At 37.9% G+C, this 19,072-nt stretch overlaps 1 protein-coding gene across 3 annotated transcripts in view; it reads left to right on the plus strand.

Moving 5' to 3' along the window:
• nfatc3a (nuclear factor of activated T cells 3a) overlaps positions 1–19,072 on the plus strand; it is a 90,709-nt gene that overhangs the window by 30,903 nt on the left and 40,734 nt on the right. For all 3 annotated transcript variants that reach the window (XM_021319542.2, XM_012868714.3, XM_021319543.2), the window contains exon 3: positions 13,909–14,071. In XM_021319542.2, the coding sequence (XP_021175217.2) occupies positions 13,909–14,071 (163 nt within the window). The remainder of the gene's footprint in view (positions 1–13,908; positions 14,072–19,072) is intronic.

A 19,072-nucleotide genomic window follows, 5' to 3' on the forward strand; every position in this document is an offset into this window, starting at 1 on the left:
CTGGAATTGTATGTAATAGACATACACAGCGTATTGTATAATTGTAAAGTAGAAGGAAAATTATACATGGTTTCATTGTTTTTCACAGAATGACACATGGTTTAATTTTATTTTTATCTAAAACACAATCTAAAAAAAATGTGGCGTGTATTTGGAGTCAGCTCCCTTTATTACCCCTCAAAACATACAGTGCAACCACCTGACTTTAAAAGTTACCTAATCTGTAAACGAAAGTCTACCTGTATGAAATATAAATGCATGTGTTCTGTTAAGGCTATGTAGAAGACATTAGTGAACAATCAGCATAAACACTAAAGATCGCATCTTAATTAGACTTACACTACTCCGAGAAAAAGTTGAGGGAAGTTTTAAGCAGCAATATGTCCTAAACAATATTCAGAGTTATATTCATCATCCAAAAAAAAACAACAAAAAAAAAAAAACTACGGCACAGCTGCAGACCCACCATGACACATTTGCCTACCTAAACTGACATGTTGGGCAATTAGAGCATTAATTAGAGAAACAACCAATAGGCATGAAGCTTGCACTCCACAATGCCTGGACAGGCATAAAAAGTCCATTCTGCAATTTGCCACAGCACGTGCAAGGGAAGCACACAGGTATACGAATGACTTTGATTCAGATTAGACTAAAAATAAACTTTTACACACAGATTCAAAATGCTATGTGTTGTGGGAAACTAACACTGCACATCATTCTGAACACACCCTTCCACCAGTGACACACGATGGTGGCAGCATCATGCTGTGGGCCTGGTTTCCTTCAGCAGGGACAGAGACGCTTGTCAGAGTTTATGAATAACGTAAGCATATGAGGCTCACATTCCAACAGAACAATATTAAACATAAAACTACAAGCTACAATAGAATGGTTTAAATCAAAGCAATCTGGAGGACAGTATTTTATTACTGTACATTTTAGACATCTAACTGCTTTGTCATTGTCCAGACTCAATACAATTGAGAATTTGTGGTCCAATCTGACTGAGCCTGAACTATTTTACAAAAAAGAATGAGCAATAGTTTTTCTATCAGTAGATGTGCAGAGAATGTGCTGCTTTGTGTTATCTTATCACATAAAATCCCCCCAAAACACATTGAAGTTGGACCTTTGTAGCAGTTTGGCTCTAATCTGGAGACATGATGAAACATAAATGTGGTTACTACTGTCCTGAAAACAATGATTAAGTCAAGGCTAAGAAATACTAATGGTGCTGAATGCGTTTATGAGTATTTATGACTATTGTAAGTTGCACTAAAGATAAAGATTCTCTTATTGGAGAGTAAACATTTCATTGTAGTTAATGTGTATCATTGTTGGGTAACATGTCCGATCACTGCCTTTATGGTTCAGTTATGAGGGAACTTTGAGCTGCGTGTTTTAATACAGGTTTATTAGTATGTGGAGGAAAATACACAAGCACAGACATGTCAAATCTGCACACACACACACACACACACACACAAACCAGCAGGCGAAGGGGAGGAGTTGGCTGTCTGTTCTCCAATGTGTGTGGCAGATGAAGATGAGGCCTTGTTTGTGTGCACTGGCCCCTAGCACTGTAAATCAGCACAGGGCGCATATGGCAAAGGGGCAGCCGCATACACACAGACAGACACGTCCGTAGACATAACACAAACGCTTATTCACATAGACCTTTCACCGTCCAGACAAAAACGATGTCAGATCTATGATGAGTCACAGTTTAAGCTCAGTTCTTTGACACTTGTAGGTAAGCATATGCTCCCACAGCAGATGTTACATATACAGAGGAAAGTCATGTGGTCTGCTTGCCCTTTTTGCCATGAAATAGGGTGTTGAGTTGTCTACGCTTGCATGTGTGTCAGTTCTGTTTTGAACAGATGGCTCAGGTGGAATGGGTGGGATTGGGTTAGAGGTAGCTGAGGTGGATGGGATTGTCTCTTATGGCAACACAAAACAGCTTGTAGTACTGTCAAAACGTGTTTTTCCCCCTACAGAGTACCTGTGTAGTTGTTGTTGTTTTTTTACTTTACATTAGAATGTTTCAGATAATCAGATTCATTTTACTGAGTAAATACAAGTAGTTTTCTAAAAACTATTTGGTTTATCAAGGGATAAAGCTAAACAAACCAACTTAACCCTGCATTAAATTACAATTCATAAGACACAAATGAACTGTTATTGGTTATTTAGGGCTTTAGTTACTCAGACCTGAAGTGTAAAATCATAAATAGAACAATCCAGAAGACATAAAATAGGCTAAAATATCTTATGCCCCTATGCAAGGTAATTCAGTCTTGAAAGGGTTACAACTCCATTTGTAAGAATTTGGGACTAAAGCATACTATCAAGAGCCATTATCAACAATCGGAGAAAAGATTAAACAGTGGCAAACCTTTCCATTAGTTGCCAACTTACCAAATTTACTTCAAGAGCATCAATAACTAATATAGGAGGTCATGAAAGAACTAAGAACCTGTAAAGCCTCTGTTAAGGTCAGAGTTAAGGTTCATGATACAATGATAAGAAAGAAAATTGGCAAAAATAGCGTCCATGGAAGAGCCCCAAGGAGAAATATCGCATTAAAAAATTTAAAATAATATGTTAATAGTATGAGGCTGTTTTGTTGATTCAAAACTGATGACTGGCCGTAACTGATGGAGCCATGAATGCTTCTAGAATCCAGTAGGAGATTTTCCTCTCGTCACTTCATGAGTTTAAGCTCAAACACACTTGGGTTATGAAGTGAGACGATGATCCAAAGTACACTAGCAAGTCCACCTCTGAATGGCTGATAGAAACAAAATGAAGGCTTTGAGGTGGTCTAGATAAAGTTTGGACTTAATTCACTTGAGATACTGTGGCCAAAACTCCTACACACTCATAGCCACTATTGTAAAAACTTGTTGGGAGTTGTTGCCAACAATGGTTATTATGTTTAGGGGGAATTACTTTTTCACATAGGTTCAGGTTGGTTTAGGTAGTTTTTTTTCTCTGAATTGAAATCATCATTTGAAATCTGCTACTTTGTCTGACTGTGATGGACTGGCAACCTGTCCAGAGTATACCCTGTCCCTTGCCCAGTGACCCCTGGAGATAGGCACTTATGGAGAGATATTTGTTTCTTTAATATTGCAAGCAAAGAACACGTTACAAAAATGGAACTTGAAAACAATGTGTATGCTCAACTTTAAGCCACGATTTGTTGTTTTTTAAATTTTGATTTCTCAATTGTATTATTATTATTATTATTATTATTATTATTATTATTATTATTATTATTATTATTATTATTATTATTATTATTATTATTTTGGACACTTGAGTTTTTCTAATTAAATTCTTTTCAAATCACTTTTTACAGATTGCATTCTTTGGGTTTCTTGTCTCCGCACTTCGCGGGGCGGGGCTTCACTGTGCAGCAAGCATGCTTCTTTTCTATTGGTCACTGAAGACCAACTTCGTAGTCCAGCAGCAGAAAATGAGAGTATTTTCATAAATTGTCACACCAAAAAAAAATAATCTGAATTTTGGATGGAGTGAATTACTGGACCCTGACTTCTCTTCAGACATGACCTCGTTCTCCTACTGTTGATTATGCGGCCAGGCACAGACCAAAAGAAATGCTTCTCAGTTTGTGTCCATGCTGCCCAATAAAAATGTGCGCTTGCGCCACACTTACCAATATAGTTGCAATTGCTAATGTTCATGCCGATCAATTGAAATGTATCTTTGCTCCACCCTTTAGAAGAACCCCTGCTTCAAAGTATGAAGACAAGAAATGTAGAGTATTTAATCTGTAAAAAGCAATTTGAAAACAATGTAATTTGTAAAACCTGGAATCCCCAATAAAGGTTGAAAAATAAAATCTGGAAAAAAAGCAAACTTGTAGGTTGAACACTTGCAAACACATTTGGAATCACTCTCAAAACCTTTTTTTACTGAGAAAATTTTATAGGTAGCATTTTTGTAACACGTTCTTTGCTTTCAATATTAAAGAACCAAATATTTGTCCTTAGGAACCAGCCCTCCTTTGACCCTGCAAAGACAAGATGGTGTAGACAATAGATGAAAAGATGTTTTTTAAAAATGCGTTTGATGATCTCAAACATACACGAGTTACAAAAAAGGATAAACAAGCTAAATCTGTAAGGGGGGAGTACATTCACATCACAGTATGTTTAACCTTTGCTGTTCCTAACAATGATAGATTGCTGGTAATCATTGGGCACCAAAAATTGTATTTAAGCAAAAGCAAATTTCCATTTGGAAAATGTCAGACATCTGCAGCTGCAGTCTGTAAATAAGGCTTGTGCTAGATTTTGGCATTTAAGAAAAAGACAATAACTAGAGGGAAAATGCAAAGAATGATTAGTACAACCTTTAGTATGAAAAATACATATTCATTTTATGACAACAGTAGTTGGTCTTAATGTATTGGTTCAAGGTTGTCCGATTAAAGCCTAATTGGATTCGCATGAGTCACATATAGATGATGTGCAAATTTCCTTAAACCAGTTAAAATAGGATTACAACTCAACAGAAGAAAGCTGCAAGGGCTTCACCCTTGTTTATTAATTAATTAGTACGGTATTTGTGTTTTAGCAATAAATAAATAAATACAATAACCATTTTTCACCATTTTGTGGAAAACTTTGATGGAACATCTATGCAGCTAGGAGCAATATTTACAAATTTAAGTGTAACTCAGGCCAAGAAAAACAAAGTTCTGTGGTTGCAGTTGGCCAGGGGGCATCATCCATGTAATAACTTAGACATTTTAGAAAGGTTATGCTTTGTCTGGAGATGGTCTGTCCCTCTTTCTGTCACATGCTCATATTTCCTCTGTCCTCTGTTTTGTTGCCATGGAGGCTTTGCAGCCACATGTTGTTGGTTATGTCATGACCAGTGATGTGCAAGTTACTTATAAAAAGTAACTAGTTATAGTTACTAGTTACTTCTCCCAAAAAGTAACTGAGTTACTAACTCAGTTGCTGCACTATAATAAGCAAATAACTATTCAGTTATTTCAATTGTCAAATAAATTAAAAAAATGCATAGTAATTAATTAAATGGACTAAATATCTGAAAACATTGTACATTTATCTATACCATTTGTACTGTGTGTGTAGTGGGATAAGTGAGTCAAGATGCAAGAGACCTGTCAATTACAATATATATGATGTAGAGTATTATGTTGAATGTTTATAAAAACAATAAAACCAACTGGATATTTTAGAACTACATTGTTATTGCACACTAACAGGCTATAACAGGCTATAAAATGGGTATAGCAATAAAAAAATTATGCTTTTCAAGCAATAAAATACACTGTAGTAATATTAAATAGTCTTACCATTCCAGACAACAGCTGGGTAGAATGTACTTCAAGTACTTCAAGTACGTTCTACCACTCTACTTTCTCAGTACACCACTAAAAAAGTAAAGTGCAAAACTTGTCAACATAACTTAAAACAAACAATAAAAAAAAGTATAATCTTTGGTCTACTTTTAACCTTTCGCTTTTGTATCTACCCATCCTGCACATTTTTGCCTTTGACTTGAGTGAACGTACAATAGCACCTAAACTCCCAGCTTCCTACGCTGTCTGAATTTGCAAGGCTTTCCTGCATCGCGGTGTGTGTCTCTTTGCTGTTGGTCTACTCTGTCTGTATGTGCAATGCATGGTGAACACCCGCCCACCTTAAGCTTCCTCAGGCATGCCTTTATCTCACATCACCTCGCCACCCTCCGCAGGGTCCGCTTCCCCCTGCACTAGAAAAATCTTCTGCAGCAGAGAGCATGCTCTTAAGAAAAGGCGTCTTAATTAATCAAGTTGCAGTAATGCGCCGCGTTACAATGTAAGTGACATAATGGCGTATCTAAAAATGACAAAAGTAACTAGTTAGATTACTCCGTATCTGAAAAATAGCACCATTACTAGCACCGTTGTGTTCTAACGCCGTTACTACCAGGACTGGCCATGAGTGAGTAATTCTAATACCTTATCAGAGTGGCCGATCTTAAATGTTACCTGCTGTCTATGAAAATTTCAACTAGCTGACAATTGAGATTTAAAATTTGACAATTGCAAGAATTTTTGGGCTACTTCAGTCATGGAATGTTATTTTATTCTTTTTTTTTTTTTGCTTGCACAATTAAAAATGACAAAAGTTAACACTTCAATTGTTTATTATACATAAAAGTAGCTTTTTACTTGTAAATAATTTTTTAATTGAACTGAGACTTTTCCTTTTAAGTGTTTTTTTTAAAGCTTGTAAGTTTGGATGTTTATATTAATTTCATGTCTGAAATCAAGAAATAAGTAAAATAGCACAAAAGCAAAATCTAAGCCCAAGGCAGCAGAGTACACAGCAGAGTTTCAGAAGAGTGATTGCATTATGTTTGGAGCACCAAGCTCCGGCATTAATGCATAACACAATGGCAATCTCCTGTTCAAACTAAAGTTAATTTAGTAGATTTATATAATGTTTTACCCAGTGAGGAGGAGGAAGTTGGGAGATATTAAGTCTGTGAGCTGTAGCTGGGAGACCCAACAAACTGGCAAGTTACCAAGGGATTTAAAATCACTCTTCATGTAGTTCACCACTGTGATGCATGACCACTTGTGACAAAAAATTTTTTCTTAACAATGAAAGTCTGGCCATTTGTTCTCAGATCACATTCAAATATTTTTAAATTATGCTATTGTAGACGCTACTTTGTCTTATCCAGATGTGGTAATCCCTACCGGTTTTCTAGATCTAAAATCTGAAGACGCATGCCCTTTATGGTTAAAGCTTGTACTATAGAATAGAATAGAATAGAATAGAATAGTCCCTATCAGCAGCAAAGTGAGAGACAAATTGGAACATGCAGAATCACACCGGGAACAAATATAAAAAAAAACAGAAAGTAAGAATAAGAGACTGCACAGTAAGGGCAATTTTACAGCATTAGAACAACATACTGTGCAATTTTCTGTTTATTAAAAATTGCATACTTAAATTCAGAGAAATGTGCCACTAAGTGGGATATTTATTTATTTATTTTTACAACATTTTGCAAAAATATTATGACAACAGACCATTTACAAGAAATAGAAAGAAAAAATGTGCAAAAAACACTAGGGAAGTAAACTCTAAAGCGGGGCTTTACAGTGATGGTTGTAGACTCTGAAAGCTGTTAGGATGAAGGATCTGCAATAATGCTCCTTTGTGCACCAAGGATGCAGCAGTCTGTCTCTGAAGGAGCTCTCCAGTTGAGAATCAAGAAGAATCAAGAATCATTATTGTCATTATGTAACATAATGAAATTTTGGTAAGGCACTGGCTTAGAATTCACACATAACACAGAGACAATCAAGAGATAATGTTTAAATTATATGCACCGACAACACTTCCTGAGAAGCTAAACGTGTGCAAATAGTCCTTAGCATATGTTGAGATTTTAAATGTTCAAGTCAAAAAAGACAGATAGCGGTCACTTTACAGAACAATGTAAATCACTCTGCAATTGCCCGCATGTACCTACCAAACAAACTCTGCCCAAGAAGCAAAAAAGTGTAAAAAGCAATTTGCAAAAATGGAAATGTTCAATTATTTGCACACCTTTTAATATAAAAATGTATACATTATTATTATTATTATTATTGTTATTATTATTATTATTATTATTATTATTTTAGAACAGAGTTGGACTACCTGAGGAACTGCTCTAAGTCTGCAAGACTAAGATAAGTTCTGGCAACCCACTGGCACAGTATTTGGGTGGTCAGTGATATAGTCCAGTATCCACTAAGACAGAGTGGTCTGAAGAACATGATCCTTTTAGTATATCGAGGCTTCTCCAAGTGGATCAGAGGTCCGTACAGGACATAGATGATGGCATCCTCCACTCTGATGGTAGGGTGGTAGGCAAACTGCAGTGGACACAATGAAGACCTCACCAGGGGGCAACGATGTTTCATGACCATCAGTAGCTGCTGAGGTCCTTCGGATGTATGGTCTTCAGCATTGGTACCGCATAGTAGGTCTTCCCTATCTTTAGGCTCTTGTTGAACATGTATCCCATGATGCTACACAGTTGATCTGCCGTCTGGACCTGCAGGCTATCACACCGTGATTTAAGGCAGCTCATTCCACATATAAAGTGCTGAAAGGGACAGGGGTGTTGGTGGGCCAGGGAGGCTTTAGGATGGAGTCCTCAGTAGTGGAGAGGGTGGGTGATTGCTGAGAGGTGTGAAGTTTAGGAAAGAAAAGCATCCACACGTTGAAGATACAGGGGTTTTCAGAAGAGGTTAGTGTGCTTGGGGAGGGGTGAGTGCCATGTTAAACCTGTAGAAAATCTGGGTCACATCATTCACCCACGCTGAATCTCTTGCAGCCCAGGAGTTTGGTTTGTAACTTCAAATTGTCTTCCAAACCCTACTGATGTTGTTCTGTTGCAGCTGGTCCTCCATCCTACTGCTGTAGAAGTTTTTTTTTTCCCATCCCTGTTCTTCATTCTCAGCTCCTTCTGCACAGTTCTCAGCTCCTCCTTGTTCCCTGATCTAAAGGCTACTTGTTCTCCTTAACCCTGTAAGACCCACTGTTGCAGAATTACAACATTTTTTGTCCTCCCAAAATAAACCTTTTTTTTTTTTTTTTTTTTTTGGTTCAACTGCATTAACATACTCATTGGGTCATGTTGTTTGGTCTCACAATGCTATTGGGTCCTACATTTGTATACAAGGCCTGCCCTCAGGTGAAGAAGTCACACAACCTCCAGATTTTTGCCTGAGCATCATTCCCTCGATTTACTGGACTGGATTTATCTAATTGAAGTAAGTAAAAAGCTTTGCATATTTTTTTCTGTGTTTATTACAGTGTCTACAACATGTAAATATGTAGTTATTGTGGAAAATGTGCCCTACACTTTATCTAGAGCTTGTTTTGTAATTGTTGCAATATTACAACATTGGGTGAATGTGGTAGTCAAAACAACCCTGTTTTTGAGAGGAATGTCTTGAGAGGAAGTTTTCCCAATATAACTTTGAACCACACATAATTTACACATTCTAGCCCTTTGCCTTATATTGGATTATATATATTATTGTGTTAGAAGCTTATATACTAAGATATATTGCCATATCTAATCATTTTAATTTACTTATAAGGATTTCTAACCACCTTCAACACTCAGTATTTTTCCCTTATCACAGAAGGCAGGGCTTTCTAACATGTCTACAACACAACAGCCATGTTGTGCATGTCTGCCCTTTGTCTTGGCTATTGATAAGGTAATGGTCCAATCAATTGATAGTCAAAGCAGGTGTGGGGATGCTTGGAGGGGCCTTTGCATTACATTGCTCTGGAACAGGGGTTGATGTTCAGGAATGTAAGGTGTGGCTGTAAGTTGGAGGCTACTTGGATTCCTATTTTGATGATAATCACAGTTTAGAATTGGTCGGCCACACAGTATTGTGTGACCAGTGAAATGTGTGAATGGGTTACTTTCAGGGCAATGTGTAAACACTTCAAATTAACATCAATCTCTCCACCACCCAGTCTTTTCCTGCAGGTTATCTAGAATCTAAGTATGTGTACTATTTATATATACATTTGTTTAAATTTTATCTTTTCCATTTTAGAATGCCAGCAGCAAGGAAAGATCCTCGGTACAGTGTGCAGGATATCATTGCAATCATCCAAGATGGAGAGAGTGATGTGGACGTACCCCTTGATGACACTGATGCCAGTGACGAGGAGTCAGACAATGATCCCTGTGTGCACAAAGAAAACCAAGAGCCGTCTGACTGCCCAGCCAATGTGGACATTGAGCCCCAAGAAAATGAACGCATCATGCCCCGTGACAGATATCGCTGGCAAAAAAAGGATTTTATCAGTCCCAATACTGATTTTTCTGGTCCACCTGTCACAGACGATGTAACCTTCCTCCACACACCACTCCAATACTTCCAAAAGTTTGTGTCAGAGGACATGATTCAAGCTCTGGCTACAAGTACAAATGAGTACAGCGTTCAAAATGATGGAAGATCTGTTAACACTAATACAAAGGAAATACAGAAAATGTTGGGCATGTACCTGAGGATGGGCTTGGTACAAATGTCTGGAACCCGTATGTACTGGGAGACAGATACACGGCACCCCCCTATTGCCGATGTGATGCCACGCAACAGATTCCAATCTCTGTTGACAAAATTACATTTTGTCAACAATTTGACAGTGTCAGAGATCGAAAAGAGGGACAAACTCTGGAAACTCAGACCATGGCTTGAATCATTCAGGGAGAAATGCCTGCAGGTGGTACCAGAAGAGCACAATTCTGTGGATGAAATGATGATTCCTTTCAAGGGGAAGTTCAGCAGCATCAAGCAGTATATGCGAGGCAAGCCACATCCATGGGGGTTCAAAGTATGGGTGAGAGCTGGAATCTCTGGCATGATGCTTGACTTTGATGTTTACCAGGGCAGCAAGAATGGAATACGCGTCAAATCTGAACTTGGATTGTCAGGTGATGTTGTATTGAAGCTTGCCTCCACACTTCCAAAAGGTCAGAACTACAAGATCTATGCAGACAACTACTTCACCTCTGTTCCACTGGTAGTGAAGCTCCTTGAGCATGGAATCCATTATGTGGGTACAGCCAGGCAGGTGCGGCTCCCTAACTGCAACCTTGAAGATGAGAAGAGCTTGAAGAAGAAGGGTAGAGGAAGCTTTGACCACAGAGTGGAGGGGACACACAACATCTGCGCTGTGAAATGGTATGACAACAGGGCAGTCACACTTGTGTCATCCTTCACTGGACCAGAACCTGTGCAAGAGATTCAGCGCTGGGACAAAGCCACCAAAACCTACATTGACGTTGAAAGACCTTACATTGTGGCTACCTACAACAAATACATGGGAGGTGTGGATTTGTTGGACTCATTTACAGCAAAATACAAGTTCACCCTGAAATCCCGCCGATGGTACATGTACATCTTCTGGCACACCATCACCCTCGCCGTGGTCAACGCCTGGCTCCTCTACAAACGGCACTGTCAGGCTCTCGCGATGCCAAAGAAGGAGATGCTAAACATGAGAAAGTTCCAGGCACAGCTAGTATCCTCTCTCATCCTGGTAAGAATCTATTTCTGCTATTTGCCATGTTTTGCGATATCTGCATGCATTTTTGACACGTGCATGAATTGATTATTAATATTGATTCTTCTCTTTTCAAATTAGATGGACACAACACTCACAACTCCAAAAAGAGGACGTCCATCATCAGGCAGCGGGAACCCAGACGCAGCAGGGAGTCCTTTGACTGCTAGGAAGAGACCATCCTCAGATGATGGGAGTCCAAATTGTTCGTCCAAGAAATCATGTGCACACCCCCCACTCGATGTGCGCAAGGACCTCACTGGACATTTCCCCATGAAGGTCAAGAGAGGACGCTGCAGACACTGCAGTAAAGGGTATACGAATACCCATTGCAGCAAGTGCGATGTTCGCCTCTGTTTTTCAGAGGACAGGAACTGTTTTTGGGACTATCATTGTAAATAAAAAGTTCTCTTTACTGGAATCAATAAAAAAAAATGTTCATAACAACATGACTGAGAGTATTTTTCAAGTTATACTGTTCTGGGATAAAAGCAAAACCCTGCAAATTAATCCGTAGTCCTATATTGTTGTTCAGACAATGAGTACACATACAGGAAATTCTGCTCCCCATTTGGCCCAATGTTGCAATATTACAACATTTCTGTAAAAACTTACTAAAACATAAAATTTTTGAAAACACTTCATTTTCAGCCTCAAAGGCCTCCTACAACAACATCTGAGTGGTTTAAAATTTTTTTTTTAGTGTTTTTCTATATTTGGGTTTTACAGGGTTAAGGAGAGCTTTTTCAAAGTTGATCCAGGGCTTCTTATTGGAGTAACACCATACCTTCAGGAGGGTTATGGCGATGTAGTCCATGATGCAGTCGTTGATGCGGTCAGTGTCTTCTCCATCAGAACTGCAGAGCTCTTCCCACACAGTGGAGTTAAAAAAGTCCCTCAGAAGTTCTTTAGTCTCTTCACTGTTTGTGTCACAGCTGGTTCTCTGTGTACATGTGATATATATATACAGACTGGAGATGAACCAGGTTGTGATCTGAGCACCCAAGAGGAGGTAGAATTGATGAGATGTATGCCTCCTTGGTGTTGGCATACAGTAAGTCCAGTTTTTATGGTATCTGCAGCAGCACGTAACTTACATATTAATGCATAGCCAAGCTGCTCTATTGATAAGCCTGTTGATGCCTGGTTAAGGCAACTAATTCATCCAGTTTTTTGGGAAGGGATCTGATTTTTCCCATCACGACGGACAGGATCATGGGTCTGTACCCTCTCCTTCTGTTGCAATGCCTGATGCTGCCCCAAGTCCTGCATCTCCTTCTCAGCTTGTGGGGAACATCAGGTCACTTAGTTGGAGACGGCACAGCGGAGCTACCAAGAGCTAATATTGGATCTCTGGTGTAAACAGTGGGAGCGTGGCTGCTCAGACGGTCTCCAAACATAAGTGCTGTCAAAGATGAAAATAAAAACTTGGTTTTCCACAAAATGGTTAGCTCCATCTATTGTCTAAGTCTAAATCATTATGTGTACAAGCAAGATGAAAAAACAGAAACACACAACATGTCCAAGAATAGATTTTAAAAGACAAAACCTCTGGACTGAGTGGGTGCTGGTGAAATAGCCTGCCAGCTCGTGCAGCACCAGAAGACTGCGCATGTCTATTAATTTATGTGCAGTTTTCTCAATGATATCAAGTATTTTTTTCTAAGCCTTCACATCTCGATTCAGAGAATTGAAAGAAAGAATATATATTTTCACCTAAAAAGTAGTAGCCCACTTTATATCTATTGTCCCTAGTATATTAGACACTTAAGTATAAACCTAAATATTTGCAAATAAACACTAATCCAGAGGTACACCGTCAAACCAAAATGGAAAGGTCAAGCGTGTGTTCATGGCTTGTTGATAAACTGATCTAATGCACTCACATGGACAGAGCCTGTTTCTGTGTGGAGACAGCCATTCAGTGTTTTATTTTTATGTGCAGCTGTTCAAATATGATTGTGGCTTACACAGATAACAAAAAAGAGGCACTGAGGAAAAACACACAATGCCACCCGCTGTGGTGCACTGGACATAAAATATGCCCTAGTACCATATGCACACAGAACACACTTGGACAGTCATTTATGTACTGTCTAACTTACACCCTTGTTGTCCCTCTACCGATTCTCTGACCCACACGTTAAAATGGTAAAGACTCAGAAAAAAAAGTCCCCCTTAGGAAATGATTCACACTTAACATGACCTATTACAAGTTTTATGTTTAAGAACAAAGCGAGCATATGTGGGCATTCCAGTGATTCATTGTCTGATGGGAGAAAGAACAATGCATTTTGTACCACCATTTGTCACCCATCGCACCATTTCAGTCCTTCACAGGGGAATACCCATTTTTTGGACGTTTCTTTTTTCAGATAAGCTTAAGAGAGGCTGCTGTGGCCAGCCACTGCTGAGGGAAAGGCTTTTATATATATATAAATTTGGCAATTATGGAACAGAGAATATTTTCCTGTTTAATTATAACTTCTGTCTTTATGCCTACATGAATTATTTGTGTCATTGTGAGTGTTGCGATGTTTTTGCTGCAGCATCGACAAGGTTCTATCTATGCTCTCTTAGTGTTTGAGTTTGTAGAACTCAAACACCCTGACCGTTTGCAAGGGACGCCTTAGATACATTTTTAATGCATCTTTCACACAACACTTGCACTTGAAGAGTTTGTTGCAGGAGCTCTAATTTCCCCTACCTCTCTGTGTGGGTGTTAATGTGCATACTTGTGATTCTGCCTCCTCAGGACAACCTCCCTGCCTCCATTAGACTGGCCATTGCCAAGCCAATTTGGCCAGTATGAGCTGAAGATAGAGGTGCAACCCAAAGCCCACCACCGTGCACACTATGAGACTGAAGGCAGCCGAGGAGCTGTCAAAGCAGCATCTGGTGGCCATCCTATTGTCAAGGTAACATTTCTATCCCCTGCACAGTTCTGGGCCTCAGATTTTTCCCGCTTCTCTTTTGTTCTTCTCTTTTGTTCTTTTTGGCTTTTTTCTTTAGAATTTGCTCTAAGGTGCTGGATCACAAAATATTTAGAATTACAGAATAACATCTGATTTTGTGTTTTTGGATTTCAGAAATCTAAACTACTCTTATGGTTTACAGTAAAGATTGTTTTTAGCTCCATTTACAAGTGTATGAATGAATTAAAATCACAAAAAATTATAACATTTATTGCAGTAATTCAATTCAGAATGTGAAACTTGTATATGGATTCCTTATTTAGAGAATTATACATTTCAGTTAATTAAGGTAATTATGGCTTACAGCTAATGAAAACCAAAATTTATTTTGATAAGTATGTCCATGTCCATGTAAAAATTCATGTAATGCATGCAAGTGCAATGTAAAGGCCCTCATCCTTTTGAAGGAATTACTGCATCAACACAGAGTGGGATGGATGTGATCAGCCTGTAGCACTGCTGAGGTATTAAAAAAGTCTTGAACTTGTCTGCATTGCTGGATCTGGCCTCTCTAATCTTCTTTTTGACAATAGACGATAGATTCTCTATGGTGTTTCTTGGCCAAACAAGTACAGTGATAACAATGTCATAAAAGTAGATATTGGTATTTTGGTACTGATATTGGAAAATTATATCAGCATCTCCGTGAACCTTGTCAGCAGAGGCCAGCAACTCTAAACTACAAGCCAAGATGGTTGCTTAGCCCCAAGTAGCTTGGATTCTGGACCTCAAGCAACTTAGATTCTTCCTCTAGTTTGTGGGACCTTCATTTCCAAATTAAATGCAAATTTTACTTTCATTTTAAAATGGGATTTTGAACCTATGGACAGCAAAGAATTCTTTCGCTGATTCGCCCAGCTATGATGCGTCTCTGAATTAGGAGTGGCTTGCGGCTCAAAAAAGGGGCGCAATGTAGTGTGCGTCGAGCTAATAACAGCTAGCGTGTTAGCTGTTTCGACTGGGAGATTGTCACCCTGACGAGAACTTGACTCAAGGTTTTATGTCACCATCAAGCATTTAAAATAAACAGACAATGTTTAGCCTGGCGGCCCACCAGGCTTATGACATGCTGGTGGAAACCCAGCATTTCCTGCCAGCATTCATGCATGTTGGCTCTTGAAGCAGTGACTCCAACTGAAGTTCATGTCTTGTGAATCTCTGAATAGGCTTTGCTTCACAGTGATCGCAATCATGCAGTTATCCCTGTTGCTTTTGCAGCTGTTACTACCTCCCTTCTTTCTTCCACTCAACCTTCTAACATGCTGGCAAACCGTACTTTGTGAACAGGCGGCTTCTTTAGCAATGACATTTTGTGGCTTACCCTCTTTGTGGAGGGAGTCGGTAACTGTGTGTTGAACAACTGACAAGTCAGCAGACCGCCTGATAATTATGTATGCCATAAAATAATGTTTTTGTGTTAAAGTGTTTTTTCATTGGCCACATGTAATTAAAAATTTTCTCAAAAATTGGATTTGGCTTATAGATAGCTGTAAGTATTAGTAATCACAATTAATGGAAACAATGAGTGTAATGAGACTGCATAATATACAAGTTTGTCTTTTTGTATTGAATTACTGAGGCAAATTAACAGCTTGATGATATTCTATTTTATTCAGGTGCACCTTTAGTATGTTGTAAGAAAGTAAAATTAGTGGGCTATCATCTGCCTGAAACTAGGTTAGTGTGCAACCTGTTGGTTCAAAAATGATCACCCAGATCCCGTCCTACAGAAAGTCTCTCAGGGAGGCAACTGATGTGTCCTTCAGCAAACTAAAAAGACAAGCTGGCACGTTGGCAGGAAGGGTGTGACATACAGCAGTCAGCTGGTCTGTCATTTGATAGGATGCGAGACAGCATAGATGTATAACTTACAATGGCTGAATTCAGACTTTGGTTCCCTGATCAAATATGATTGCTAACATTCTTTTCTTTTTTCCCATTTTGAACTGCAGGAATGTCTTTGTTAATGGAAATGTTTTGCAATTTTGTTTTAATTGTTAGTTTTAGTTTTCTTACTTAGTAAACCATACAGTGAACTCAGGCATCAGCGATTTTGCATATTATGCAAGATCTAACAAGTAAGATCAAATACAACACTTGAACAGCTTTGGACAAAAAAAATCCTAAAACAACAAAGCTGTCCAGACTTTTGCCATTTGTTGCTTTAGAAACAGCCTATGTCCTCATACATTCAGCCATGCAGTCTCCCTTCAGGCCAATCATTAACCATTTCCACCTCAGTTAGACCAAGATTCAATCCTGCCATATGTGACAATGCATAATTTAACTTCAGTTTTTTTTTTTTTTTCTTCAACCAAGCGTTTGTCACTGTTGCCCTCTTTTCTCATCATGAGGAGAAAATGTTTGGTGATGCTTTTTCACTTCATGCAACCAGTGACTAAATACAATGTATTGGATCAGACAAAATAATTTAGAGGCTGATTTTAAACCAAGTCAAACCATGGTCAGCAGTACCTTAAGTTTTGACCCAGAAGTTAGTTTAGTTTAACATATTTAATTTGTGAAAAGTGACTCATGTTTATTGGGTCTATATATGTATATAAACCCTATATGCGTGTATATATATATATATATATGCATTCTATTTATACGCATTTTCATTGGCCATATATATATATATATATATACATACAATACTTGGTATTTTACAGCTACTTCTTTAGCAAGTAGCTGTAAAAAGGCCATCATAGCACTTTAATGATAAACTACCCATGAGAGAGGATAGTTGATATATCTTTTTAGATTAGCTGGGCTAACCCACTTTGTTCTTTCTTCATGTGTATCCACAAAGATAGGGCAACACATTTTCTCAGTTGTCACTGCAACTTCGCAGTATGCAAGTACCAGCAAGGATGAGAGAAAAATTTAGCTGTTTTTACTGAATACTTTCATGATCAAATTCACAAACTGCTGTGTTGTCACAAACAGAGTTAGGAAAGTGGTTGAAAGAAGGGCACAAATAGCATTTGCTATCAGTAGCGGTTTCCACGGCTCTGTGCACAAAGAAAATGTGTGGGTGAACGAGGTATTGTATTGGAACCAAAGTAGGTTGAATGTCAAGGTTTACAAACTTATTTTTTAACTGGCTGTTTATACATTTATACAGTATATATTTCAAATAGTATATATATATATATATATATATATATATATATATATATATATATATATATATATATAGTAAACAGCAGCTATCTAACAAATAATACTATATTGTTTGCCTACTGAGGAATAAAAGTAAGCATTGGTTACAAAATCAAGTTTTGATTTTAAATTCTGGTACACAAAAAATAGAGTCCATACCAGCTGCTCAGCAAGACCTCTTTCTCTCCTTAAACTTCCAGTGATGTGATGTCACCAAATAACGTCATAGCTGCCATCTGGACATGGTGATAACTTCCTTTTTTTTTGACTAGGCCGTTGCCTAAATCAGTGGACCACTGAGCTGCTTTGCCTACAAGCTAGACTGTTTAAGCTGCAGAGCAAGTGTAATCTACAAGCTTTAGAGATCTAAAATTTCTATTAGGTTCTTACAGAGTAGTGAGTTGCCCTTACATCTTCTTTCTTTGTGTGCTCTTTGTGTCTTGCTCTGAGCTGGAAATACAGCTTGATCACCAAAGCATTATTTTTTATCAGGCACTATTGAAGTCGTTTTTATAGACTCATCCAGATACTTTAAAACTATTTTAGAATCTGTGTTTCTATACAATACAAGAGAATACAATGTTGTAGAGATGTAGCGCCATAGACATTCTTGTTAAAATGTGTAAAGTGTTATTAGAAGTTGAAAGTGTAGCCAGTAGCATTCATTAGTTTTCCTGCCCTATATTTATTTTAGGTCTTATTTTTTTGTATTATTGATTTTTTATGAGATTCTGTTTTTTTATATTGTATACAGCACTTGTCCAGTGGATGCTTAAAGTGCTCTATAAATAAAGCTGGTATGGTATAGATTCATCCATCCATCAATAAATCAGTCTACCAGTTCATCCATAAATTTAAGTATTTCGATTTTTAAATGAAATGTTATTAATTCATTTATTTTACCTAATTGCTAACAAAGATGCTTTTGGTTACAGTCAATTAAGATCCAGGAGTGTTTATAAAATATCTTTTGTCATGCTGCCAGGTTTGTAATACCAGTGTTGGGACAGTACCGCATGAAATACAAATTTGGCACTCTCATTTGGATAACAAAACACGGTACTGTACTGAGTTCGTAGTTTGATACCAACTTTGTATTTTTGTAAATACAGCTCCCAGTTGCTGACCAACTTTTGCTTTCTAATCTTAAACGAGATACCCATATCATTATGCTAAGGTTGGGTGATATAACAATAATATGTTAATATCAAAATGTTGATAATAAAAGCTGAGATATTAGATAACCTTAAAAAACTGTAGGCTATTCTTTTGTCAACTCTAAAAATTTAGTTTTGATAATTTTCCATCAAATTCACAATGGCAGAAGCCTTGACACAGACACAAGCAGAAAGCAAACTGGGGATATTTCACCAAAGAGCACCAAGTTTTTTTTTTAAGGTAGCTGTAGATTGGACTTTATACTATATATGAGCTACGAAACCTTTTATAAGATGACTTTTGTACTACAAGCAGAAAGAAGCAACTAGAGTGATTTGCTTTTATTCTGATGTAATGGTAAATAGCATCAAAAACATTCCAGTCACTTTTACTTATCAGCAGACTTGGTGCACACTTTTATTATACCTGGCAAAATAAAGCAAGAGTGAGCTATATCCTATTCTTATTGCTGAAAAGATGCACAATAATTCTAGAAAAATACTCCTTTAATGCTTGTTAATTTGACCCTAAAACCAATTATCTAAACCTTTTAATGTAACTGCAAAGTGAAATTTGGCTGCATGCGTGCTTAGCTGCTTTAGCCATTCCTCTGGGGCTAGC

This window comes from Fundulus heteroclitus, chromosome 4, assembly GCF_011125445.2.
Source record: "Fundulus heteroclitus isolate FHET01 chromosome 4, MU-UCD_Fhet_4.1, whole genome shotgun sequence".
Lineage (NCBI taxonomy): Eukaryota > Metazoa > Chordata > Actinopteri > Cyprinodontiformes > Fundulidae > Fundulus > Fundulus heteroclitus.